This window comes from Haemaphysalis longicornis, unplaced genomic scaffold (assembly GCF_048455015.1).
Source record: "Haemaphysalis longicornis isolate Haplotype H1 unplaced genomic scaffold, Haemaphysalis longicornis Haplotype H1 scaffold_4, whole genome shotgun sequence".
In the NCBI taxonomy this organism is placed as follows: domain Eukaryota; kingdom Metazoa; phylum Arthropoda; class Arachnida; order Ixodida; family Ixodidae; genus Haemaphysalis; species Haemaphysalis longicornis.
Window position 1 is genome coordinate 27,023,168 of NW_027526361.1, and position 27,365 is coordinate 27,050,532.

A 27,365-nucleotide genomic window follows, 5' to 3' on the forward strand; every position below is an offset into this window, starting at 1 on the left:
ATCATGACTCTCCCAGCACGATCCAGCCCATCATTCCTTCCCAACAAAAAGTCGTAACAGCGCCCACCTCACTCCCTTATGGCGTTGCCTCTGCATTCTAACTGAAAAAGGGAAGCAAAGGGTGAATGATGACTTTATTGATGCACGTGATGATTTTCTTGCAGCACGGCCGTGCATGCCGCTTGTGATATGTACATGCAGTTTGGTTGTCCCACGACAGGAGACAGACCCTACCCTGTGGGCCAGCCAACAAGCGATACTGCCACTGCCAGTGCCAGCAGTAAGAGGGGTGCGGAGTTGCCGCTTGTTGACTTGGCGACCCCGCTGCCCGTGCGGTTGAGTGTCCTCTCTGGCTGAAGTGCTGCGTGTACGGGATTTGGTGTCGGTGCCTGCGTGCTTTTCGCTATTGCGTTTGCCTCTTCCAGCTCTTCCTCTTCCATGTGGTCTTCCTCCTCCGTGTCCTTGTCCTCCTCCTGCTTTGCAACAACTACCTCTGCTTTCTCCTCTTCCGGGTCCCTGCAAATGGAGAGGGTTTAGAGACTGGGCAGCAGGGCCTTTCGCACCCACTTGCTCGTGGGACGCGTGGGACAAACTTTGCACACGGGCTCGAGTCCATTAGGTGGGGTGTGCAAGTAGTAATGCAGTGTGGCTTAATGCAGTGCTTGCTTGCTATGGCTGTGAAAACAGTCTTTGTGCACCTATGATACGTGCCCTACTTAAAGAGTGCACATATCAGGGATGCAAACTAAAATACTACATGTGATGCAGGTGAACATGTCTGCTTGTTTTGTTGCCAAGGGGTTACCAGCAGTGTGGTACTATAGTACCAGAAAAGGAACCCGCACATCATGCGTTATTTTATATAGATATAGACGTAATGCTTGTAACAGCACAGAAAAAAGCAGGACACTGACATTGCATTGAGGTTTGTCAGGTTTTTCTTGTGTTGATGTACCTCCTTTCTCACAGCAAACCGTTTTAATGCTCTTAAAATTGTGTTTGATCGTTCCGGGTTTGTTTCAGTTAGCGTTTTTGTGTGTAAGTGTTGTAACTTCTCGCATACTGATAACTACTGAAAGGAAAAGGAATGCCTGCAACCTTGTGCATTGGCAGATGTTTATTTCAAGGTTGAGGGGTGAGCAAACCACACGTGGGACAGCCATTGCTGTTGTGGGAGTGGGAACCACACATGTGCATGGTTCAGGGAAATAAATAGATGAATCATACCGTAACTGTACACATCTAATGTTGAACTCTAGTGGCAGATCCGGAGCAGTCGCTGAGCTCCACCACAGAGCATACAGCTCCCTCAAAGAGCAGGTGGTCCGAAACTGCCTTTGGAACGCACCCGCTCCCACCAGAGGAAATGCCAAAGGAAATGTTCCCATCATGCCGAAGCATGACGGGAACAGGAATTTTTTGCAGCCTCTACATTGGGCCCTCTCAGCAGCGTCTGCTTCCCTGCAAGTGTTTTTGCCTTTACTGGCCTCGGCTACATTGCCCTTTCGCCGACAAAGGAACTTTAGTCTCAACGGCAACCAACGCGGCCTGTAACGAAAGTTACGTGGCCCTTTTCACAATGAGGCAAAAAAAAAAAGAAAAAAGAAACTCCGAAGGTGCGTTTATGCACCATGACCATCAAGTTGTCGGTTGGGCTTTGCTGCTCGCCACTTGATTCCGAGTTTTAGCTGTTTGAGTCAAACTCTTATTATTTCCCATATCTATTTCCCCTCGTGGCTGTGGCCATTACGCGAATTTGCCGGAGCGGGCGCCATGGCGGTTCAAAGAGGGGAGTAGAGGGGAAGCAGACAGGGACAGCATCATGAGAAAATTGAAGGCAACCTGCAAGTTCTAGCCAACTCTGTCGATTTCGGGGGGGGGGGGGGGGGGGGGGGGGGGGCAACTTTTCTTGCTTCATGGAACTACCTAGGTTGCGACAGCACTCTCGGTCTGCAATTGGAACGTGTTTGCTCCAAACCGAGCAAAAAAGTTGCTCTGAAAGTGCTCCGGATCTGCCATTGGAATTAACGTTGTCTTCCAGGAGCACATACCTTCTGCATTAAACATTTTTGTGTGTGTGTATATACACAGGCATGTTTATATGCATACATACTTTCTTTTTCCCCTTTACTTGGTGCCATGCCCACAAGCGTGCTTTTATCAGTGCATGGCACAAAATCTTTAGCATTTGAGGCCTACTGGTCAATATTATCCTCTTGCTGCTACCACAAATTACTCATTGTTCCCCCCCCCCCCCCCTCCCCGTTTTTTTTCCTTTGTCCTGAAGCAGTCTCACACTTGAAAGCAACTAACTTTGGTTCTTATGCAAAATCGTAGTATTGATCTGTTTTAGCCCCAGTGAAATACTGTAACTAGTGATACCACGTACACCATATGCACGTTAAGTCTGCCCAGAGCTGATGCACACGGAGTCTTGCAAGGGCTTCACGCAGGCTTTGGTCTGTCCAAGTGTTTTGCTGAAGGCACTGTTGTCGCATGAAGCAAATGAGAGTGAACTGCCGTAGGCGCTGTGGGTAGGGGGGTCGGTCCACTGGGTGGGCTCAGTCAAAGTCGTAGACGTCTTCGTCGGCCAGCCCCTCGCCCTCGCCGAGTGTGACAGCAGGGCGTATTTTGAGTGAGGCTAGCACGCACAGGGTTGCTATGAGTGTCCCCCTGGTCGGTAATTCCGAAGACTCCTGCTGGCTGTGTCGGTCATGGCTGCTAGGGAAAAAGACATGCATTAGTAGTGCACACACTAAGATGCTCAACTATCGATGAATTGACTATTGATACCATTGGTACTGCTGTCTCCTGGGTTGGAAATAGTCAGCTATTAGCATACATAGTTTTTTATTGTAATTTCATAGTGACGGGTTTGCATCACTTCCCCACTGATTGCCTCATGGTGGTTTGGAGTAAATGATAGGTAGCTCCACAGCCTTCCTTGCTAGTGTAGCGACAGCCTCTGTTAGGCTTGCTCCGTAACGTTGTCTGTGCCTGGTGTAGCAGGACTCTGCATTTTATGCCACTCCTTGTGCACGTTAGCAGCGACAGGTGCATGAAGAAGCCACTTGCTTATGGAGGAGCAGGACCCTTGTCATGAATCGTGCTGAGATGCTGTCACCTCTGACAGGGAATGGAATTATTCCCACGAAGCGGCAGTGCCTCTCTTTGTGGCAGGGGCAATGGTAGTACAGGGTGCGTGCTCCCGAGTATGACACACTTGAAATGGGTTAGCTATCGGTGCATTGCTCCTTTCCTCTGAGGCTTTCAGGTGCCACCTCAGAAAGCAAATTTATTCATGGAGGAAGGACTCTTCTTGCCTCTGTAGACTTGAGCGACAAAGCATCATCTTGAACTCACCAGAATTCTTGATGCCCCACTATTCCTGGTTGCGTATTACTCGTTTAGAATTGTTTCTGTGTTCGATTCTGGTGCAATTTACAGTTATAGAGGTTTGAAATTAATCGAATGAAAATGCATTAGCAAACGTATAGCTTCATTAAATTCTCTACACATCTCTTAAAGAAACACTGAAGTGAATTCATCGGCGCCTTAGCTGTGGCTGGACTGTACGGTTAAACTAGAGTAATTCATTATTTCATTTCTTAGCACTAGTTGGAAGTGTTCACTCGCACTCACCTCAAGACAAGCCAAACCTCCACAAAACTTTTCAGACACCTTCTCCACAGAATATTGTTCTGCTCGGCACTGAACAGTCTCTGATGTCACCGGCAGAGCTCATTCACATTCTAGAGAGCTTCACTAAAGTAGCAGTAGTAGTATAAAGGTTCACTAAACTGTGGACGCTTCTCCGCGGCATATACAGTATTTACTCGCATAATCCTCGCACTTTTTTTTTTCGGAAAAGTCAATGCGAAGATAGGAATGCGAGAATTATGCGGGAAAAAAAAAAAAAATCCGGTGCACAGTGTTGCCAATTTGCCTTCTGCCAGTCCCGCTAAATGTACGGTCGTTTTTTGTATATGTAAGCTCAGTGTTGCCAACAGCAGCTATTTCTTTTTATTTTATTATATACAACGTAAACAGTCTCCCGTCGATCAGCGATCATGAAATTGCCGCCTTTGCTTTCTGGCGCATGCCCTATCTCGTCGTCGTCATGTGCGTGCTCTACCCGAGTAACGCACGTTGAAGTCGGTGACGCCGAAGTGCCTGCCTGCGGCGCGGTTGCCGTGTTCGATCGCGTACTCTATCGCTTTCAATTTGAAAGCGGCAGTGTAGCTGGCGTTCTTCCCCATGGCGAAGCGGCACCAAGCACAAAACAAAGAGATCAAAAAGTTCTCAAAATGGCAGCGAGCTATCCACCACTGACGCGAGTGACTCACTGACTGCTGCTGCTCAACGACGGGACCACGACGGCGACACGACGACACGACAGTGGGCTGCGCGAACGCCGTCTATAAGTTCATATCACAAGATAGCTGCAGCACTGTGGAGGCTACATTGTTGTCCCCCTCAGGGCACCTAACTCACCCCGAAGGAAGCGACAAAAGGCGCCGGGGCCGTGCGGTGCCACTTGCCGAGAGGGGAGAAGGGAGTGTCCTTTCAGGACCCCCTTCACGGCGGATTAGGCGCCCTCAGTGGGCGCACTATTGATAGCAATGTAGCCTCCACAGTGCTGCAGCTAGCTTCTGAGATGAACTATAGTTGCGCACACGCGAAACCGGCTCAAGGACGTGTGAGTAGTGTATTAGGGCGCCTTTTAGGGAGTAGCCATGCAGGTTGTTAAGGCGCCTGGATGGCCTTGGATACACAGCGCTCTCCGCCGAACGCAGAGGCGGCGGGGGAGGGCGCGCGTTGGACGGCGCGTGCACCATGCGGGTTTCGCGAGCAGGCACCTTCGCCGGTGCAAAGTTGGGGGTGCGATGATTATGCGAGGAACCAAAAAATCCAAGTTTTTGTGGCTCACATTAGGCTCACATTAGGCGTGCGAGGATTACGCGAGTAAATACGGTACGGAATGAGCGCTGGGTGGCTACCTGAAGGACATCGGCGTCGCTGAGCTGGTATAGGACCAGACCATCCTTGCCCTGTACAACCGTCCATAGACTTTTCACGTGTCGCACTGACCGTCCCCAACGCACACGCTTCCTCCTTTTTTTTTTCACTTCTATTATTTTCTTCTTTCGTCTCTCCCTTCCACCTTTCTTCCTACTGCAACTTTTTTCCCTCCTCCCGTACCCCGCAGAGTAGCATGTCGGCGTTAACATGCCGGCAGACCTCTCTGCTTTCCTCTAATAAAGAGCTCTCTCTCTCTCTCTCTCTCTCTCTCTCTCTCTCTCTCTCTCTCTCTCTCTCTCTCTCTCTCTCTCTCGCTGGGTGGCTGATAGGGGCTCATGCAGTGTTTTTGTTCTCTTTCGCTTTTTGCTTTTCCGTGCCCTAAACAACCTGTTGTAGTCACGTCTGTGAGCAAATAGTACGTTTAGGGCACTTCAAAAAACAGCTTTGGCTTGATAGAGTGCTCAAAAGCCAACAAAAGCTATCTGGGGACGCAGTTCTGCGTGCTTCCTGACCGTTATTACGGGTGTTGGTGATTGCAGCAGCATACTATCACCACTGTAACCTCCGAACACGTCAGGCACAAGTGAATTCTATTGTTGCGTCATTTAGGCATGATACTGGCACATTGAGAGGTTGGTGTCGTCTTGCAGTGTGTACAGCGAATGCGGCTTCGTTTCGAATATATACGTCGTATAAGAATCTGTCTTGGGGATGTGAAATGTGATTATCCCAATACTTGACAACACCTGACAATATAAGCCACACGAAAATATTAAGCATAGTGCAAGACTCTGGGTCGTTAAATAAGTATGTGCAAACTCACACCATATACCGAGAACCAAGCCTAAGTTAATGAAATCATGGAATCATACATGGTCTGCACGTTGGGAAGAAACTTGTACGGGAATGAAAAAGCCCAGTGCAGCTTTGAAAATGCTGAAGGTGTTCGCCTAAACTGAAGCCAGGTAGGACTCGCCAAACCAAAATGTGAAATGCACTGCTATTTCGCAGGATATGGGGGAGGGGGGCAAGCGTGTCAAGCGGAAAAGCGTGCGAAGCGTGTCCGAAATGCGGAACGAAATCAAGGAATGAACGTTTTAGTAATTGCACACACAAGCTGCGCATTCAGTTTCCTTTTGTTTTTCAACTTCAATGACCAGCTGATCTTTCAGCATACGCATTTTTTGAAGTACAGGGTGGGCATTTCACAAAGGATTAAAGGTGTTGTTGGAAGAGTGTCTGATAAGGCCCTCTGATTTAGTTTGTGCTAGTTTCTGCAGGCTCCCTATGTCATATGGTGATGTTTCGAAGAAGCGTTTAGTTGCAGACACGGCTTAATCTATAAGCCTGTCACCGCGCTGCTCACGGAAAGCGTAGCAGATGACAAATGTTTGCGAGCCCTCAACTCGGGACAAGACGACCCAGCATTAAATTTTTTGTTGTGTGCTAATCCCCGGGTGTAATTTTGTCTTATCCAATGTTCTTCTTTCGTAGAATGTTTATGAAATTTATGCCACATTGCTCTCCACGGTAGTCATCAATATGGGAGTTACGAAAGTGCAAGCATAACTGGCATGCTGTCAGGTATGAACGCAACGCAGCGGAGGCTGTTGGAGCCCTGGAACAAGGGTACCACACCTGCTGACTTAGTCGGGAACTGTCGCACATGGCACAAGACCCCGGTGGTGTGCTGCCCAACCACTAAAAAAAATAACACATTTTCCCTCCTTCTGCTAGATTATATAAGCGCACGAAGCCGATGTACATCATAGTGTATAGCCGTAGCGTGGCAGCCTGAGGAGACACTGTCAGTAAATTTCAGGGCAGTGGAATTGGAATCGCATCCATGCATATGCTGGCTTCGCGACGCTGGTCCGTGACGCACACCTGGCGCTCATGCAGACCAAATGCACCGCACTAAGATCGCGTAAGTAACATTTACACACTCGTCAATACACAGCACTTGTCAGCAGAGTGACTGCTCCACATTAATATGTATTTCGAATGCACACAAACGGTAAATTTCAGTCGTGAACGTACCCGAAAAGCAGCAGCGACAGTAGGGAGCGGGGCAGAGCGTTGTGCGGATGCTTTCGAAACGGGCCGCTAGGGCGATTTCAGTGGCGCCCCAACTAAGGCCCCTAAAAGAGCTAATTTTAGGGGCCTTGGTCCCGACAGGCAGCGCTCAAGGTGTATAGTAAAGTGTCATGAATACAAGTATACCACTCTCAGCAGCACCAGTTGCTTATTAACACAGAAAATGGCAAAAATGCGAAAATGGGTGTTGAACCCCCTGCCCCCCACACACACGCACGTCTTCTCTCTATAGTTTATGATACTGTATCGCCAATTGCGAATACGTGGTGAAACAGCATGTTTTTATAAAGTGCCGTTCACACTTGCGACGAAAGCGAGCGAAAGTGATTTAAATTGTGTCACTTTATCATGTGACGATTGTTTTTGTCAAATGGGTGGGAGCAATTTTCGTCGCCCTGCGACAAAGTGACAGAATTCCCATCGCTTTCGTCGCAAGTGTGAACGGGCCTTAAAACAAACGCTGAGGCAGCAGAAACATGTAAATGTAAAATAAATGTATGTGGTAACTTTTGCTAGTCATGCGCTTTTTAAAATACATGAACCTTAGCTAGCCAACATTATGAAATGTGATGGCCCAAGCCGGCTTTGTTTATGTTTTGATTTCTTTGAAATTTTTCGTCTTGCATACGAGCACAGTCAAAAGATTCTTGCTTGTGTGTGAATGCAAGGGCCTACCATAGTGCATATATGTGCAACAGCCTGTAATAAAAGCAGGTATTAGTGCAATCGACTTGAAACAACACCTGATTTCTGGTGGCAGCGCATCCTGGGCATTCCTGTCAAGCTTCGCTGGCATCGCCAAGCAAAGCGCCAGAACAGCATTGGGTTTGGTGGCCGAATTGGCCTGTACGCACCGGCACCAAGATAGTGTTAAAGATACCCTTCTTGATTGGCAGCGGCGAAAGTGACAGCCAATGACAGGCTTTCAGAAATAAGGCAGCGATCAAGTAAATCTGGCTCCTCCCACTCTGGACTCTTTGTGGTGTCTTTCCAAACCACAAAGGTGTCTCAAAAAAAAAAAAAGGAAGGTAAATGATAGAGAGAAATGCCGGCTTTCATTATTTCTTGGGTACAAGGCATCAACGGTCATCAAACGAAAGCCAGAGAGCTACACCGCACGTGATCTTTCAGTTAAAACAAAAAGTTGCTCAGCCTGTGGTGTAACTTCAATGTGGAAAATGATTCAGGTACGTTGAATGGTTTGGTTAGGAAAAGGGGGGAAGTGTGAATAATTAAAGGGAAGAACACACGAGCTGCTTCAGGGAGAGCTCTTCCTAGGCACTCTGAAGGTGTCCTTTTTGTGTGTATGCGTGTGTATGTCATGGTGTGCTATGGCCGCAAAGGCTGTGCGGCCTCCCTGCTCGGCAAGGCTTTACGAAGTTCGATGGGCTTACCTCCTAACCAAGTAGCGCTTCCAGAGCTTGCAGATTTCGTGGCCTGGCCCATGCAGCATCGTAGGCCTGTCCAGCTCGATGTTCACATACTTGGGGTTTGCAGCCGTGTAGCGTGGCCAGCTAGCATTTGAGAGTGGCACGGTGGGCACCCTGCAGAATTTTGCAACCAAAGAAAGGAGCTTGCCTAAGTGACCACTTTCGATGCCTAACTCGCACTATTATTCACTCACGCAAGAGGGCACCGAGTGCTTTCAAAGCCTGGCAAATGTCCCTACCCACGGCGGTGCAAGCCAGGATGGCGGTTACAAGCAATCCCTGTCTACGCGCTGGGCATATAGGGATCTTTACAAGCGTTTTGCGGTAGCTTAGCTCGCTTTGTGCGAAATACCTTCAGGTAAACATTTTCGGATGTAATCACTTCAATCGCATATGCTACAGGTGTGCTGCAGGGAAAATGTTTCTGAGTATATCATCCAAGCTGTCGCACCGTCATCATGTTCAAGATTCTGATAAGGTTTCTGTGCCTTCCAAAAATCAACCCTGCTTACAAATACAAAATTGCTTTTCTAAGATGTGACCACTGCCTTGTTACTGTGACTGGCCACAGAGGGTACCGCACTTGCATACTCATTTAAATGGAGTCGGTTAAGGGCCCAGCATGTAGTTTCTTGGCGACTCCAAGAAACAAGCCTATCGCAGTCCTTCGATCCTTCTCAGTGACTTCAACACTCCACATCACTGTTGAGGTTACGCACAAGCCTCCAATGGAGGCACTGCCCTAAGCTTCTTCACACAACGCACCATGCCCTCACTCCGTACACAACTCACCACCTCCACCTCATCACCCCCACCTGGCTGGTTACGAGTGTCTTCTACCTCTCTGCCATTCCTGACACTCAAAAAGTTTTAGATTGCCAGGCACATCGACAGCATCTCCACGTGCTACGTGCTAGCAGGCAGTGTTTTCCAGGGGCGGTATTCCCATGTTTTGTCCCTTTTGTGTCCCTTTTGAGCGAGCCCTGATTGGCTAAAAGCGAACACCTGGATGTGATGTCATGCAAGCACGGCGGAGCTATGAGCCGTGGCTACTCTGAGCAGACGATTTGGAACAGACGATTTTTCGTCGCCTTATTGTTGGTTCACTCGCGGAACAATAAACGCATAAAAGATACTCTGATACGGTTTCAGTTCTTTAAAATGCATTTGCAAGAACAGTTACGGTATTTGAATCAAAGGCCCACTGCTTAACCGGAAGTACGTCACGATGAAAGGGACGCAAAAGGGACAGTCATGAGAATACTGCCCCAGTACTCCACCTCTCCTATCCCAAGACGCGGAATTTATGGTGCGGCAAGCACAACCTTACCACACCCCATATCCACTATAGACATGGGATGTTCTCCTGCCCCACTTGTCCTATGCCCAACTGCCCTTTCCACCTATCAGTGCAACACCTTTTCTGGCAGTGCCATCTACCAGGCCTACCGCCCCACCTTGGCTCCCGAATCGCTTCCTGGGAGGACTCGATGAACCTGGGCTATGGCATATGCATACGTCAAGTCGATGCAAGAACTGGCGGCCCGTGTCTTCAGGTTAGTGAGGGACTCTGGGGGAGCTATGGGCCAGCCGTCTTCCAATGAAAAGACTGCAATAAAGAGAAAACAATACAGTTTTCTCTTCCTCTCCCTGTATTTCATCGTTTTAAATAGGGTCGCCATTCTGGAGTGCGGCGAACACCCAAGGCACCTGTCTCGTCACGTTGCCATCCTTGTCTTCCTTGCACTAAGTCTCCCTTGTGGCCTGCCTTCACCAGGACCCGCCTTATCTAGGACCCAACCGCACTTCCTCCATATCACAGATTCTAACTTTGAAGATTGGAAAACAAACCCACAATAATGGTGCAACTCGCCAATGAGCACCCGGAGGCTGATACCATCTCCTACATTTATAGCAGCCTCCAAAGCCTCCAAGCAGCCTCCAAAGGCCTGATTAAACAGTAACAGAAACAAGCGCACTGGAAACATCAAAAACGTATCGCCAACGTAATGCTCCTATTAACCTGTGCAATATGCACCCGTTCACAGTGCAAAATTGGCATCCCTTCTACTATGAACTGAAAGGAATCCTTAGCGCGAATTGCTGGCATACTATTTACTAGCTCATCGGAGACGAAACCTACACGAACCCCACCACTCATCCGAAACAGCGATATCTTCCCTCCACGCCCCCTAACTAAGGTGGCTTACCCTAACTTTCCCACTCGCTAAGTCGGGCATGAACGTCCAAGATGGCCGCCGTTTTCCCATTGGCGAAAATCGTGTTTATTTATTCTCTGGATAAACGGATCAGTGCCGTCCTTGTTCTTGGTGTGAAACGAAATAGACCACAAAATGAGACCCTCGTGTAATGTTTGTGCATGAACGGTGCAGCGGTATTCGCAGTAAATTTTTTTTAAAGACGCTCATTCATCGGTGTACCCCCTGGATGCATTTAGTCCCCGTGTACGGAGGCAAGACAGCAGGTACAAATTCAGCTACTCAATCCCTGCTACTGCTTTCTAGCAACTTGCAGTGTAGGTAAGCAGGGCGTAATGATATAACTACGTCGCGGTTGTATACCCTTTCGTGGCGAAAGCCGCGATGGAGCCGACCATGTCGCGCATGAGTCGCTCCTCCTGGGCCGTGTGCCTGACGCCGGCGTACATGGGCCGATCCTCGGGCCGGATGGCGTCCGTGAAGCGGCTCTGGTCCCCGAAGAAGGGCAGCGAGCCGAGGACGTAGGGCACGTCGTCCCCGTGGGCGGCGCCGAACCAGCGCGGCCACAGGCTATACGAGGGCCGGTGCGAGAACACGTAGCGGTACACGGGCAGGCCCTGGTCGGCCGCAACCTCGGCGAAGAAGTTGGACGCGCACACGAACAGGCCGTCGCTGGCCACCTCGTTGAGCTTGCGCAGCACCTGCTCCGTTTCGCCTTCCGCCTGGTCATCGGGAAAGTAGGCCTCCACGATCGCTCGGGCCGAGGACCCCGGGATCTGCGGGACAGACGCGTCCACGGGCACGAAAGTCGTTTTTAACAAAAAACAAAAAGCGAGAAACATTGGAAAACTTTCAGCTTTCGTGCTCCAGTGGCGTAGTATGGGCAGGAGTGATCTGTTATGGACCAGAACTAAAAACATAGCGAGAGCATTCAAGTGAAACGATCGACGGAGCTAGAGGACCCACTGCAATCGCTCAGTCGTGTTTCGTGGCGGTGGCCCTCCGCGGTGGCTTACCCCGGTATTCTGAATCCTTCCTCCACTCGAACCACTACTGGACGAGGTCCTTGAAATCGATTTCCCCATGCATAAGCATTAGGGAATCCTCCCGTTCAGCCGAGTGGAGGGAGTCCGCGGCCGCGGTTTCAATGCCGGCTGCGGCGGCTGCTTTTCAGACGGAGACGAAAAGCGAAAACGCCCGTGTGTCCAGACTAGGCCTCCACTGCGGCCCACCGCGTAGCCCAGGTGCAGCCTCGGAAGTAGCCTAGCCAGAAATATTTCTGGGGGTGTTATACGCCGCCGGCAAAAGAAAAACGATACGGACTCGGAAACATCATTTCCTTTCAATTTTCTCATCGAATTTCTTATTTTATTTTTGCATATTCAGCCCAAGCAACCACCGGACGTCCGTCGGCCGTCCACCGTACGGCCATTCCGGCTCTAGCGGACACACGTAGGACGTCCGTTTCAGGGCCGATTGACGTACCATGTTCGTCCGTGGGACGTCCGGATTTAACGCTTCCGTACGTCCAGACGGACGTCCAAAATTAGTTTATTTTGGATGTTCAGTAAAAATTTCCAATCACATAACGAGAAGCTTATGTTCCTACGATGGGTACTACACCACACAAGACCAACGCACTAACGGGCAGACAGGCATGCATGAACACAGTAAACTTGCTTTACATGTTTCGTTAGCGGTTCTCAATGTATACCCTTCCCCAAAGAGATCATCGTTGGAGTCGGTGAGCTGTTTGAAAAAAAATTGGCTACAATCCACGCTGTGAAGGTGGTTGGAAAGCAAAGCTGTAAACGACACCACAACAATTGCCCGTGCGACTTCACTTGAATTCACACACGTGGCTCTACAGAGTGAAACCAGAGATTCTGCCCGCCGTTACCTAGAATTCGCAAGGGCGGCGTCCCGAAAGCAGAAGCGTCGGCCACGGCCGGGCTAGAGCGGCGGACGCCGCCGCTGTTGCCCGGACGTGCGTCGGCAGAAAGAAAACGGCGAGGAGCTTCATTCGAAGTGTGACACAGCGGAACCTAGCCATCCTGATGTGCTTGCTTGGGGCTACATCACCGCGCGACACAAGCGCGGACACCTAAACAATTCGGCATGTGAGCTTAGTGATTCCCATTTAAACCGATTTAAACTAGTTGAGTAAGTTTGAGAATTGTGAGAAAGCTGAGGGAACGCTTAGAATCGCTATTTATCAGAACTGGTTGGTCAGAACCGAATTGGTATTCCCCAATTTAGAAAACGGAGTCTCCCATTCGTGGCGAGCAGTGCGCAAAATGTAGTGTTTGTTTAGTGGTCTCTACATTTTGTTTTCCCGCCCTGCAAACCAATGCTTAACGTATCTTTGCCGTACGACCACTTAATTCCGTCGTGTCTGGGTTACCCAGGAGGTGCTGTCGAACAATTTGATAAAGCCGCGCGACGGAAGCGCGCAATGGACGCGAAGCTGCGCTTAAACAGGCCCAAAACAACCGTCGCTCAAGCAGACGACAAAGCCGGGTCGTGCCGATGCGCCCGCCGGCGTGGGTTGCCGTCTTGCAATCAGACACAATAATTTGGCTTCCGTGCTAGTTATTGCGAGCGCAATAGCCGCTTCTTCCGCCACCTCAGGGTGCGCCGTCAGGATTGTGCCCGAGGTCATTGAGTTTCCTTGCTGGTCTACCACGGCTACGGCCGCAGCCGTTCGGTCGTGATAATCCGCAGGTAAAACGCAGCGCTGGGTAAATGCGCCGCGCCATCTACACTGTGCTCCGTGAGTGAAAACCGGCTCTCCCTCCGCAGCCGCTTTGGTAGTTTCTTGTCCCGCACGCCACGAAAGAACCGTTGGCTGGTAGAGGTAGAAAGCTTTGCTTTAAAAAGTAAAAAAATTAGGCTTAATTTTAGAACTATGCAGATGAAACTTGCAATAGACAAATCAGGGGGCTGATGTACATTTTTTTAATTGAAAAGAAAGTAGCTTTCTCGCTTCTGCTTTTGCATTCAATTTAAGCCATTATTTTATGCTTCATGGTATTGTATTGTTTATAATATTGTATTGTTTATAAACTGTATTGTTTATAATAATTTGTTCACATTTAATTGTGCACCCTCACAACGTATTTGTTGCCCCCCCCCCCTTATGTAATGCCCTCGGGCCTTTAAGGATGCAATAAATGAAATGAAATAGTAACTTTGTATGTCCACTGGAGGATGTCATTTGGACTTATACATCCGTTTCTGGATGTCGACTGTGCGTCCGAAAATGTACAGCCGTGAGCTGAAGTAAACGGACCGCGGGAGCGGTGGCCAAAACTAATCGCTGCGCCGTCTAGTTGCGCGGCGCCTGTTGTCGAGACCGCGCACAGCGCAGGCGCGGCCTATAGCAGTACAGCACACATGCCGCTATCGCTCGCTGCTTCGCGATTGTCTCACGCTCCGATAAATTGACGCCAGGGGAGCCGCGCTGCCCTTTTACTGCCTGCGGGTCACACCTTCAGTGGAAATGGCGCGCTGGCGCAATCGGCGGCAACGCGGCTCCGCTGGCAGAGTTGGCGCGCTGGTGATTATCTCGGGCTTCAAGCTTTTTTTTTTTATTATTTGCAATCCCCCCCCCCCCCCCCTCCGTCATATATTGAAGCAGAAAATGAAGCAGAAAAAAATCACTGGACAGTCGAAGAAAATAAAACACAACACCATCTTTGTCGGTTTTGAGGATAGATGCGAAATCACAGCCTTCCGAGAATATCAGCGAACTGGGAAAATTATTGATGCTAACCTTACATGCCAAGGTTTTGACAAATACTGCTGTGTTTAGGTATGTACTGCATTGTTTTATGAAACTTCGTTTGTCGCATGCGGCATATGTGCCATTTCGCAATCGCTCGGGAAAATCCAGCTTCGCAATTTTTCAAGTTCGAGGCACCGACACATACATTTTATGTTCAAAAACTATATTGCGATATGAGATACCATTGAACCACGCCTTCAATTTCCAGCGACTATCGAACTGCATGCAAACTACATTTTTCGATTAGATTTATTTGCACTTGAAAACATTATTGACAGTTCTTGCGCACTTCTGTGCCATGAGTTGAAATGGAAGGATTTGATCCAAAGAGGGTCGTTCAGTCTACGATTGAAGATAAAAAGATTACTAGCTTATGGTCGACGGCATGCGGCAAACAAACGACGGTATACTTCAAAACAGCCAAGTTTATTTACACGTAATATTTTACAAAGCATTGCACAGGGCTGTCGTTCATAGATGGGGGTCCGCAGACAAAAAGAAGAACGTGGGAGAAGAGGAACTCCGTGGGTCCCTCCTCGATACTCCCAACTTCCTTTTTTTTTTCCAAACCCTGCCACGAACTAAAAAAGTGGATTTGCCGCATGACGTGTTAGAATAACGCCTCCGCACAGCACAAATTTTAAAGCTAGTAAGGGCGCGTGCGATTACTAGTAAGGGCGCGTGCGATTACAAAAGGATGCAAAGAGGTCCTGGCTGCATTCAACTTCACGTTCTCGCTTAGGCCGGCGACATGCGCCGTAACAAAACTTGTTGCTGAGCTAGTTGGTACATAGTTCAAACAAAGTTAAAAACGTGGCGCAAACTAGACGGGACAAGAGAGACAAGAAACACAGATACAGGCGCCAACTCAGACTTCAGGACCCGGCAAATCCTTCGTGCATGGCCCCATGATGGTTCTTGTACCCCGACGCCGAGCCGCGTCTGTGTTTTGTCGTGTGGTGCGATTGTGCGCGTTGACCGCGCGCTCTCGGTGCCCAAACCGCGCTGTCGCTCGGTAAACTTGGTTTAGACGCGTTCAATCACGGCAAATTTTTCAAGGGGAAAGCCTTAGAGCTCGATGTTTCGTGCAACGCGTGAAGTACAAGAAATCAGAGCCCTTCTACCCTGGGAAGAGACAATTCCGCAAAGCCGGCGGTCTGATTTGATTTGTCATGTTGATGTTTAGCCGTATTAGAGATTTGCTATATTAAATTTTAAGATTGGTGTCCCGACCTCTACATCACAGACTGGGCGCACACGAATTTTGAGTGGAGACAATGATGTTTTATTATAGCGCGGCTACGCAAATCACAGCTCTTTCTTTTTACTGTGGCGCACAGGTGGTCGCCGAAGAGCGCGTGGCATTGCGCGATGGCTTTGGGGATATCAGTATATACACGTCTCGGGAGTGAGGCGGCAGCTGCGAATAGGAGTATGAAGTGTGCTGTAACGTTAACCATCCTCCCGCCATAGATGGTAATGCTTCACTGCCCAACTCACAATGTGGGAAAACCAGCTTACAAAAACCAAGTCCCTCCGATCTTTTTAAGGTCGGCTTCACCTCTAACACAATTGTATTGCTGTGAAGAGATTTTTGCAATGGCAATTTAAGACATCTTGTATCAAAATATAGAGGCCCTAGACCTTTTATATTTTAATAGCAGAGCTGTTTAAGCTCTTGGTTGCGTCGTTAATGAACATAAAAAAAACGCTGTGTCTAAAGGTACGTCGGACGTACCCGCAGCATTTCTTAAAGATACGTCGGACGTACTCGTAAAATTTCTTAAAGATACGTCGGACGTACCCGCAAGATTTCTTAAAGATACGTCGGACGTTCCCGCAAAATTTTTTAAAGATACTTCGGACGTATCCGCGAAACTTTTTTAAGTACGTCGGTGTATTCGGTCTCACTCGGCCCAAACATGCAGCGTATACTATACGTTCAGCGTTTTCTCGCGTCGACGTCGCGTCGCCAGAAATGCATGGCGACGCGAGCTGAAACTCGAGCGACGCCGATGTCGACGCCCGCCAGATATCGGCGTCGACGCAGCGCGAGAGAGCATCGGAAAGCGAGCGGCAGCGTCCGTCTTCGCGTGGTTTGGGGTCGTTCCTTTCAGCAAAAAACAATCAATTTCTTTTTAACTTACGGTAATCGGTAGCCTTGAGACAAATTGCAAGCTATTTCTGTTCGCAAGCGCTCATCCATTTGTGGCTTGTTCGGCTTTCATCGGGAAGAACGGGGATCTGCGATAGCTTTGTGTGAGTTAAATGAGGGAGCTCTGGTTACATCGCATCCAGTATTAGCATAATGTGGCGTGTCAGGAAGATCGGTGCGTGACGAGCAAGAGTTATCAACGCCAGAATTCTGGCGCATTCCATTCCATTCGTAGCTCCCGTGGCTTGCGCAGGGGAGGCCGGGGATGTGCGATAGCTTTTTTTTTTTTTTTTTTTTCTCAAATAAGGGAGCTGTGGTTACATCGCTTGTAGCACTAGCATTATTGTCCTCGGCTCCAAGATCAGTGCGCAAGAAGCAAGCGTTACCACTGCTCAAATCTCTCAAATACGACCAAAAGAAAGTACACCCGACACTATTCGTGGGCAGCCTCAGTTGGTACACCGAATTCTTCAAAACTCCTCCTCTCCTCGCGTGGTCGAGCGGTTGAGAGCCGGGCTTTTGTTTTGAAAGTCCGTGGTTCGAATCCTAGCAAAGACAGTATTATTATTAATATTTTTTTTTTGCGGCGAGGGTTTGATCAGTTTTTTTTTTACAGGGTACAGACAGGGTGCCAGAGTACCCTGCCTGTCAACCTACAAATGACGTTCGACAACCTCAGTATCAAGGCAGCGCTAAAATTTGTTTTGCTTACAATTTGAATTCATGAACGTGCATGTACACAACAAGTAGCAACTGAAGCAGTTGTGCGAGGTGCGTCTTCGTTTATCATTCTATCTTATTTTGTTCTGATTTGACCGTGATGGCTGGAGATACATTTCGCAGCATTTCAATATTTGCCCGCCAACACACTTAGCAATAAATAAAGACGCCGAGTGATTTTTTTTTTTTTTTGCTAAAGCTAAAATCTTGATAATTGCAGTTCAAGAAGCGATAATAACTGCTCATAAACGACTTCAACAGGATGGCATACGCGTCCAGCAACGCCCGCCGACGCAGCGACTGGCGTGCGACTTCGCCGGTCTCCTGTGGGCCCGCGCGTTGACGCCGAACGACGCCGACGCTCGCGCGACGCGTGATTTCGCGTCCATGTGGTTAGGGCTTTAAACAGAAACATATGAGGAAGAAAAAAAGAAAGATACTCGGGTCGCACACGATTTTGTTTCCTTCTTGCGAGAACCCGTAGTGGTCCGCATTCGATCTCTGACCTCAGCGAAGGCTCTAACCGCCCCTTCAGATAAGGTCCAACTAGAGAACACGAGGGAAAAAAATACATTCTGCGTCAGGTTAGGCATCGTTAGATTCTTGGCTTATATACAGCAAACGCGTGATGGTTTTGCCGTCGATGGTTCGAGATAACCACGCTAGTTTCGAGCAACGCCGCTATCGAGCCACTCTGGGCCCTGTACGTCCGACGTATCTTTAAGAAATATTGTGGGTACGTCCGACGTACCTTTAGACACAGCGTAAAAAAAAAACGCCAAGAAAATGCCGAGCGCACGTGAGCGTGCGGCTCATGATGTTCCTTGTAACACGGCACGCACCCGCGTGGCGGATTGGAATCGGTCGTAAGGAGGGCTAATGCGGCCGCTACACAGAACTGTAAATTATTAACTTAAAGGGACCCTGCAACACTTTTTTTCAAGTTTATTCTAAATCTTAAATGCTTGCACAACGTAGTCAACCAGCACTCCAGTAGTTGGATTGGGGGGTCGCGAACTACTTAAGCCAAAAGTTACTGCTTTATGCCCATCAGATAACTTTTAAACTTGCTAAAAAGATTTCTTTCTCTTTCCCGGCCTTTGCGTGCTTCGACCGCTGGAATTACGTCATTACAGCGGTGTAGCGGCCATTGCCCGACTTTCCTTCAGTTGCAGCAAAGCATCCCAAAGCCACTTGAAAAAGAAAGTAACAAAAGCATAGCAGAAACGGAAGGCGTGCCTGCTGCGACGAGTAAATCGCGCAGTGCCGATCCGTGCTGGCGATAACTACAAGACGCGATGGAAAGAATGAAAGCGATTATCGGAAGGGAAGAAAGAGCACACAATCACAAGCGAGAACTGGTTGCGCTGTTAAGGATGATGATGATTATGATGTTCTTGCGGTTATACCCTTTACAGCGGGCGGGTGAAAGGTCTGTACCCTAACCATATTTTAAAACGTTAATAAAATACAAAAGTGAAAACTACGCATGCACTCTATACACAGAGCTACGGACGCATGAAAGCCCAGTGGCCGAAGAACCAAAGCCCATCATCCCAGTCGTACGCCATAGGCCCCCAACTACTACCTAAGGTCCCTATGGGGCACCCTCTTCCACCATTCAAGACAGCGCGCATGTTCGCTGCGCCGCCCTCTTCGAAGCCTACAGCAACATTCGTGCAGCGGACCCGCCGTGGTGGCTCAGTGGCTAAGGCGTTGCGCTGCTGAGCACGAGGTCGCGGGTTCGATTCCCGGCCGCGGCGGCCGCTTTTCTGATGGAGGCGAAAAGCAAAAACGCCCGTGTGTACGAGATTTCAGCGCACGTTAAAGATCCCCAGGTGGTCAAAATGAATCCGGAGCCTCGCCTGCGTTGCGTCGGCGCGTTAAACCCTATAATCAATCAATCAATCAATCAATCGTGCAGCGGAGTGTGGCCTTCACTACCCGTGTCCTTGCTGTGCGGCCCAAGCCGAGCACACTTAAGGACCATATGTTCCACAGTTCCCTCCTCATGCACACACGCTCGACACAGCACATCGCCTGCACCGAGTTCTCCAGCCCCTTTTGCCGCATTAGCGTGCGAATCGCCCCTGCCCGAGCCAAAGCTGTTGTCATACAGCTGCGCTGAGCTGATTGCGGTTTTGTGGGCTCTGTACAGGAGTAGAGGAGATTTTTCGCAGCACCCACGACGCCACTCCTCTTCTGCCTCACAAACCCTCTCCCGCACTTCTCGCGTCTACGAGGTTGCCGAGTTCACCTCCACGGACTCTCGGCATAGACCATACTTTTGCTCGAGCCTGTAGATTCTACGCATCCCCCTGGTGCGCCGGCGCGTTGCCGGCAGGTACTCGAAGACACTGCGCGCCCGGCGCTCACGGTCCATGAACAGCAGGCGGCGCTTGAATACAAGCTTGCTGGAGGCTTCCCTCGCTTCAAACGTCGACCAGCCAGCATCGCCCTGCACAAATATCGTTGGCTACGGTTCCATGGCATCCAACTGCCGTGCGACCCACCCCCCGTTGCCGTCGTTCTAACCATTCCCTGGTCTCCGATTTCAGGTAGATCACGGCGTTGGCGAGCGTCACTAGCTTTCTCAATCCGTGTACCACAGCGAGCGGTTGCAGCCCCGCAGCGCACGACGTCTAATGATTACCTGAGTCCGCAGCGCAGACTGCCGGAGCTCCTCTTCCTGTTCGCCGCACAAGTTCTCGTCCGCCGCAAGCCACACCCGCTGGTACACTTATACGATGCTCGAGTGGTGAGGTGTTCTCCAGCCAGTGTTAACGTACTGTCCATGTTTTCCCCATCAGCAAGGCAGACAACTTCCGTCGTTCTGGTGTTGAACCGCAGGCCGAGTTTCGTCACCTCGGTATAGGAAATGTTTAGCAACACCTGAAGCTCCGATGAGCTTTCTGCTGTTAAAACCAAGTCATCGGCGACGGCCAGACCCGGAAGCCTGCAACTGTCATCTATACCCCTGGTGCTAAATCTCAAGCCAAAGCCAGGACCTGATTTGAGGAGCTCCCGCTGAATGCCTGCTGCATGTACAGCAGTGGCGAAAGTGGACATCCCTGCCGGAGTCCCTTAGCCACTTGGATCCGTGCACATTGCGCTGCCAAACTTCACCACAACCGAATTTTCCTCATACAGGCGTTGTACGGTGTCCAGTAGGGCCCCGGGGAGGCCCAGAGGTGCCAATCGCTTGAAGAGAAGGACATGTGATACAGTCATACGCCCTCTCTACGTCAAAGCAGCAGCACAACATGGGTCATCCTTCCTTTCTGGCTATCTCTGCATACTGCGTAAGCACAAACAGGTTGTCATCCTGTCTGCGACCCCGTCGAAATCCATTCTGCGGTTCTGTTGGGAGGTTGTGTGCCTCTGCCCAGCCGTTGAGCCTAAGAATGCTCGCGAACAGGCGGTACACAACACTTGTAACGGTGAGTGGCCGTTGGTCGCCTAAGTGTGCAGCATTGCCACACCCTGCTTAGGGACAAGGGTGATCCTGCCCAATAGCCAATCCCCGGGGATTGGACTTCCTGTATGACGCCTGTAAACAGGTATCCGCCAACGAAGAGAAATGCGCGCGCCACCTATCGTCTGCTCCTGACGTCGCATGCCACACTAATACTGCCGGGACATCGCTAGTTGGTACCGCTGCCAAGCCGATCTTTCTGTTTAAAATGCGAGTGTCTCGGCCTGCTTTGCTGTGTGGGCTTCTTCCTTCTGGTGCTCCTACGTGCAGATTAAGGAGAAGTGGCGCAGGCCTTCAACGGCGAGGGAGCACTCAACGAAGACTTTGTGGCAGTGGGCAATGAAGTATACGAGGACTGAAGAGGACAATATACAAATAAAGCACTTATATACTTTACTTTGCGCTTGATTTGGTCTTCTGCGCACGAGTGTCTACAGGGTAAATGTTTCTCAGTGATGTATGCTGCTCGTCGAGTTTAGCTCGCTGAGACGAACACAGCTTTGCTGTGACATCAGGCTTGCACCATTGCGCGAGCTGGCTTAGTTTTTTTTTTATGATTTCTTTTCATACGCTGAGCACACGCCGCTGATTAAACTGTGGCGCGCCCGAGACGGAGCCGGCATTTATCGACGAGCTGCGTAGCCCGCCTGCAAAAGGAAATTGTAATGCCCATCAGATGGCAAACCAAGTCACCGAGTTTTCGTTCTACACGGGCGCGGAAACTGGGGTGTTAGATATATACAGCTTTGCTGTAAAAATGGTTGTGACGTACACAGAATCGTCCAAGAAAGTTGGAGTTATGCAAGCCGGGGATCGGGCGCCAGGAAAGGGCCACCCCAACCAGACTGGGGAACAGTGCATCACGCGACACATCCCCAGTCCTCACATTCGCAGCCAAAGTTGGGAATTTAATGTGGCAAAGGACTCGACGCATCCTCTGCGGTGACCACTATGTACTCATCCGAATCGTGCTTTCCCAACTGCAGACAGTCCGAAAAATTGTTCCCACGAAGATCACACTAATTGGTCCGCATTCCGCAAAGAGCCCACCACCCTCCCTCCCATCACCGACGACCTAGACGAGTGGACATTGGCCCTAGAAGATCTCGTCCAGAAGCATACTGAAACGATCCCCCTCGCAGACGACAACCCTGCCGCTGACGCCCATTTGCTCATCTCTGGGCACCCGGCCGAGGGCTAGCAAAACGGTCACAACGACAGAAGCATCACACTAAACGTTTTACACCCTTTTAGCCAAAAAGGGTGCATAAGTGGAAAAAGGGTGTTGGGAGGCCTTTAAACCCTTTTTTTTAATCTCAACACCATTTTCCTAGCTCTACACCCTTTTCGTGTGAAGAAAAGGGTATTGATCAACTTCGACACCCTTGGTTTTTCTTAGGGTGTTGAAAGGGTGTGGAAAAGGTGTTCAGCTGTTCATTAAATAAGGCCATGCTTGGATTCATAATAGCGCTGTAAAGAAGAAGACACCCCTCATATACCCCTCTACTCGCAAGAAATTTTCAAACGCAAAAAAAAATAATTGCGCGTATGCAATGATCTCTCGTTTCCATATGCGGTGCACCTCATGCCCCAAGTTTAGATTTGGCACTTGAAACACCAATTTGAACCTTCAAAATTATATATAGTCGTGTGGAGAAACGGGTGTTTACCGACTGCAACACGCTTGGCTTTCTGTAGGTTGTTGAAACGGTGTGAAATAGGTGTTCAGCTGCAAAAAAAAAAAAAAGAACAGCTGAGGTGGGGATCGACCTAGTTACTTTCGGTGTTGCTAAGTTTTGTAATGTTTGCTAAGCTTTGCAATGTTCTTGCTAAGCTAGGATGACCGCTGAGGGGGCCAAGTTTAAGCGGATTTTACAAGGCTGTTCCAGTGTGTGTCCCCCCCTCCCCCTTCACTGCCAGGGGATCCAAGGGGGAAACTAGGTCGGCCCCCAGATATATGCTGTTTCTCCAGTCTTGCACCACTATTGCGAGCCGCGCCAATTTTTTTGCCTTTTAGAATCCAAAAAAGACTAGAACCTTTGAAATGGTACAGTAAGAGGTGCGCATACGCATACGCCCCTTGTGCTCACACTCTAACAAGCTCGAAAGCCGACTTCACTGTTATAATACCCTATCTGTGGTGGTGAACCCTTTACATGTGCCGCAGTTCTTTTTCTTTGCATTTTTTATTTGATTTGATTGATTGTAGGGTTTTAACGCGCCGACGCAACGCAAGCGATGAGGCGCGCCGTAGTGGAGGGCTCCGGATTAATTTTGACCACCTGGGGATCTTTAACGTGCGCCGAAATCTCGTACACACGGGCGTTTTTGCTTTTCGCCTCCATCAGAAAAGCGGCCGCCGCGGCCGGGAATCGAACCCGCGACCTCGTGCTCAGTAGCGCAACGCCTTAGCCACTGAGCCACCGCGGCGGGTTCTTAGCTTTTTTTTTTTTTTGCTAGCGCCACCGAAACCAGTTGAAGCTTAAAGAGCTTCACTGGTAATAATAAATTATGCCAGTTCATATTGCTTTAAACATCGTTAGGTACAAAACACCACCCGCTTGTAGAAAATGTTCAGTCCACCCGTGTAAACAGGTACAAAATTCCTCCAAAGTTGGAGGTCTCTTCACCTTTTTTCCTAGTTGGCGGTCTTTTCTTGCACCCTTTTTCTTACACCCTTTTTCTTTGCGCCCTTTCTCTTAGTTTCGAACACCCTAATTTGTAGCTTTACACCCTTCTGGGAAAAAGGGCGTTGAAATAATGAACACCCTTTTTGAAGGGTGTGAGGTGGCGGGGAAGATTTGTTTGGTATTTAATAAAATTCTATAAGTTATGGAACACAAAAGCTACCTCGTGATTAAAAAAGTTTTGCAAATCCGCGTGCTGATTTCCATATTCTCATAATGAAATCCACAGTTCCAAAATTAGCGCTAAAATATCTGTTTTTTGCGACAAGCCCACCGACTCGATCGGAGGACTTTCATCTGCTGGCTATAAAAGCAAGAACTGAGACCCTTTTTTAGCGTGTTGAGCATCCTCAACACCCCTTTTTCATCCGTACACCCTTTTTTTGCCAAAACACCTTTTAAGGGTGTTAGCCATTGGACAAGATTTTCACACCCTTTTCGGCCAAAAAGGGTGTAAAAAAGTATAGTGCGTATTGTGGAAATCACTTTAGAAGCAGCGTATACGACGGCTGTAGCGACCTTTTTCCGACTTAAAACAAGGAGGGAAGCGCTGTTTAGAACGCTTAGCTAAGCCTACAGTGACGTAGAGGGATGTACTCAGAATTTCATTATCTCTTTTTTTTTCGGGGCGGGGGGCGGGAGGGAGGCTCTTTTTTCTAAAGGGGAGAGTTATGTTAAAAAATTTACACCATCTTCCCGCGAGGGGAACCATGGGTAGATGCGACGCATCGTGGGGTTTCCGTTGCGTTTCCGTTATGTTGTTTCCATTTGGCGTGTAAATTTGTTGTTGTTTCCATTATATTACGTACGGTTGCGCCGACAATCGCGATAGCAGGCCTGTTAGTCTCCATTCAAATCATTGGTGGTCATCGGATGTCATCAGAGCGGCGGAACGACTGAGCGGAGCGGCGCAGTTACCGCGTTTATATGTACCGCGCTGTAAGTGAGGGGAATGAGAGAGAGCAGCGCATGCGCATGTGTTCGATGTTTAACCGAGCGCTAACGCGCGCTGACGCACAGCTGGCACGGCGCGGGAGCGAGCGCTAACACGCAGATGGCGCTGCGGTGAGAGAGGCGTTAGCGCGCAGCTGGCGCGGCGAGGAGAATGGGGGAGGGATGCGAACTACGGACGACGGAAGACGCCGGAGGGACAAGGCGAGTTAAAGAGATGCGTCGCATCTAAAAGAGCCAAAGGAAACAACCTAAGCAAGGGATATATTAATACATGCCAGCAGACCGCTCTGTTTTCTTCTAGTAAAGAGCTTTCTCTCTATCGCTCTCTCTCTCAAAATGACAAGTAAAGAACTCGGTACAGCAGTGGGCGTACTGTTGGGATATTTCTGTGTATTTTTTATCAGAAACATTGTAAAATGGCTGGTGATAAAGGCAGAAATCTAGGCCCCGTAAGGCTGGTATACATATATATAGCCTGCGACATACAGAAACATAATTATCCATGGTCGTTAGTGAAGGATAGGCTGAGTTAGTGGCCTCGTTTAACCATTGCGTACGTCAGTGGCGAAATCACTCAGGAATGTTTTCCAAAATTTTGCCTCAACTGACGTTGCATAACATAAGCAGTATGTAAAAATTATGTGTATATCTTTATTTTGCTTCAACTATTTCTCTGCTTTAACTAGATTCACAGTGATTCTCAAATGGGGATCCACGACGGACATTCAAGGGTCCTTAAAGGCCGCCTCGAAGCTCTCGCACCACCACCTATACCCATTAATTTCTCCTTCTTGCTAAACCTTGGTGGAAATGCAAAAAAGGTGGCTTCGCTACATGACTTCTACATTTAATTTCTCCACGTAGGTGATGTTTTAACGTTGGCTTTTTGCGCGACAAGTCAGGCATGCGGAAAGCCAGACCACAAAAGGCTGGGTGACTTTTAGCTGCAAGAGCAAATTATTTGACAACAGAACACGCAAAGCATAAAAGTCAGACATAAAACGCGGGCATTTGAATAAGTACATATGTTGGCAAATTTAACTGGAAGCGCAAATTGTTTAATGTTATGACATGATCAACATAGGTCATCGTGGAATCCCCCTTCACATTTGCAAGCCCGAAAGGGTTCCCTCGCACACTCCTAGTTGAGAGTCACAGAACTAGAGCGTACGCATACTGGACAGGATGTTTACCTTGAGCAGGGCGCTGATGATGAGCGTGGCGGTGGTGCGGTAGTCGACGTCGATGTAGCTCCTGATGTACGGGGCCAGGTGGAAGCCGTTGTACATGAAGAGGGAGCCCTCGTTCCGCATGGTCCCCACCATCACCTCGGTGCTGCGGATTTTGCCTAGCCAGCTGGCCAAGTTGGTCGAGTCGTTGGGCAGGTACTCGTCCCCGCTGATGGGCGCGTAGATGGTCTTGCGCGGGTCTACGCCGTTCAGCTGCCCCACCAGCTCCTGCTTGTCCACGCGCCGAAGGCAGTCCATGACCTCGTCCAAGTCCGTGGTCCTCCAACTGGCGCATCCCACGTAGCGCGCGATACTGGTGATGCTGTCGACGCCTTTCGCCGCTACGGTGAACACCGAGTTCAGTGGGCTTCCGCTCAACATGACGATTCTCTTGAAGAGACCCTCGCTGTGCGGCGACACTGCGTGAAGAGCGGCGGAAATGGCGCCGGCGCTCTGGCCGAGCAGCGTCACTTGGCTCGGGTCGCCGCCGAAGGACGCGATGTTCGCGCGGACCCATTTGAGGACGAGGTTCTGGTCCCAGAGGCCGAAATTACCCGGCACTTGGTCCGTGCCAGAGGACAGGAAGCCGAAGACGTTTAGTCTGTAGTTGAAGCTCACGAAGACGAGGCCGGAAAGCGCCGCGAAGTTTGCTCCGTCATGAAGGAAGATGGCCGAGTCGCCCCACTGGAACGCTCCGCCGTGGATGAACAGCACCACAGGAAGCTTGGCCCTGCAGGAAAGCGCGCCCTTGCAGGGCGCACTGGGCCGCCACACGTTCAGGTACAGACAGTCCTCCGAGTTGATCTCGTAGAAGAGAGTTACGTTGACGGTGTGGAAATGGTTCGTTTGAGCGCACGGTGATGGCTTCGTTAGAGCTCTCAACGTTCCGTTCCAGCGCCTCACCGGGACTGGCTTGCGGAAGCGCAAGGTGTCTACAGGAGGTTCGGCGTAGGGAATTCCGTAAAAAGCGTCCACTTGTCGTTCGCTAACGGTCAGCGTTTGTCCGGAAACTAGCCCGCTCTCCGTTCGCACGGTCGGCACGCTCTCGGCGAGCGCGGACAAGCAAGAGGCGGACAGGAGCAGAATGTAGAAGGGGCCGGTGGCCAGCACCGCGTCGCTGAGGCCGTTCATCGCTCCCGTCAAGTTCGTTGTGCTTCCTTGACTGTCCGTGTGTCTCTTGCCCGTAGTAAGCGTGTGCGCGCCAAAAACAGAAGCGAGCCGTCTATAAGCGCGCAGACTCTCCACTTTCTTGGCCCTTGTTGCAAGTGTTTGCCCGTAATACAACTCCCTCCCTGAGCGGTGCACTGCAACTCCTCGCCATTGGGCTCTGTAACGCTGCAGGAGCTCGCGTATGCTGTAACAGCTGGCATCGGTTCGAACCTTGGCGATGAGCGGGGGAGCCAGCCAAGTTTTTCTCCGCCGACGGGATTGTGGTGTCGCGTACGACGTAACAGCGCGCTATCGGTTCGTTTGATCGATCTGCCGGTAGAGATATGGAATCTTGCACTGCCCGGTGCAGTCGCAGGCCGGTTTTGTTGTCAGCACACGTCTGCCAGTAAATTCGATCAAACTAAATACCAAAGGGGAACG

General features: G+C 49.8%; 1 protein-coding gene across 1 annotated transcript; it reads right to left on the reverse strand.

Moving 5' to 3' along the window:
• Nucleotides 1–152: 152 nt before the first annotated feature.
• LOC144178396 (acetylcholinesterase-1-like) lies at nt 153–27,365 on the reverse strand. The gene is made up of 4 exons (XM_077706214.1): nt 25,740–27,365; nt 11,132–11,544; nt 8,514–8,663; nt 153–516 (listed from the first exon to the last, which is right to left on the reverse strand). The coding sequence occupies exons 1-4, from the start codon at nt 26,904–26,906 to the stop codon at nt 231–233; spliced, it is 2,016 nt and encodes a 671-aa protein (XP_077562340.1). The 5' UTR covers nt 26,907–27,365; the 3' UTR covers nt 153–230.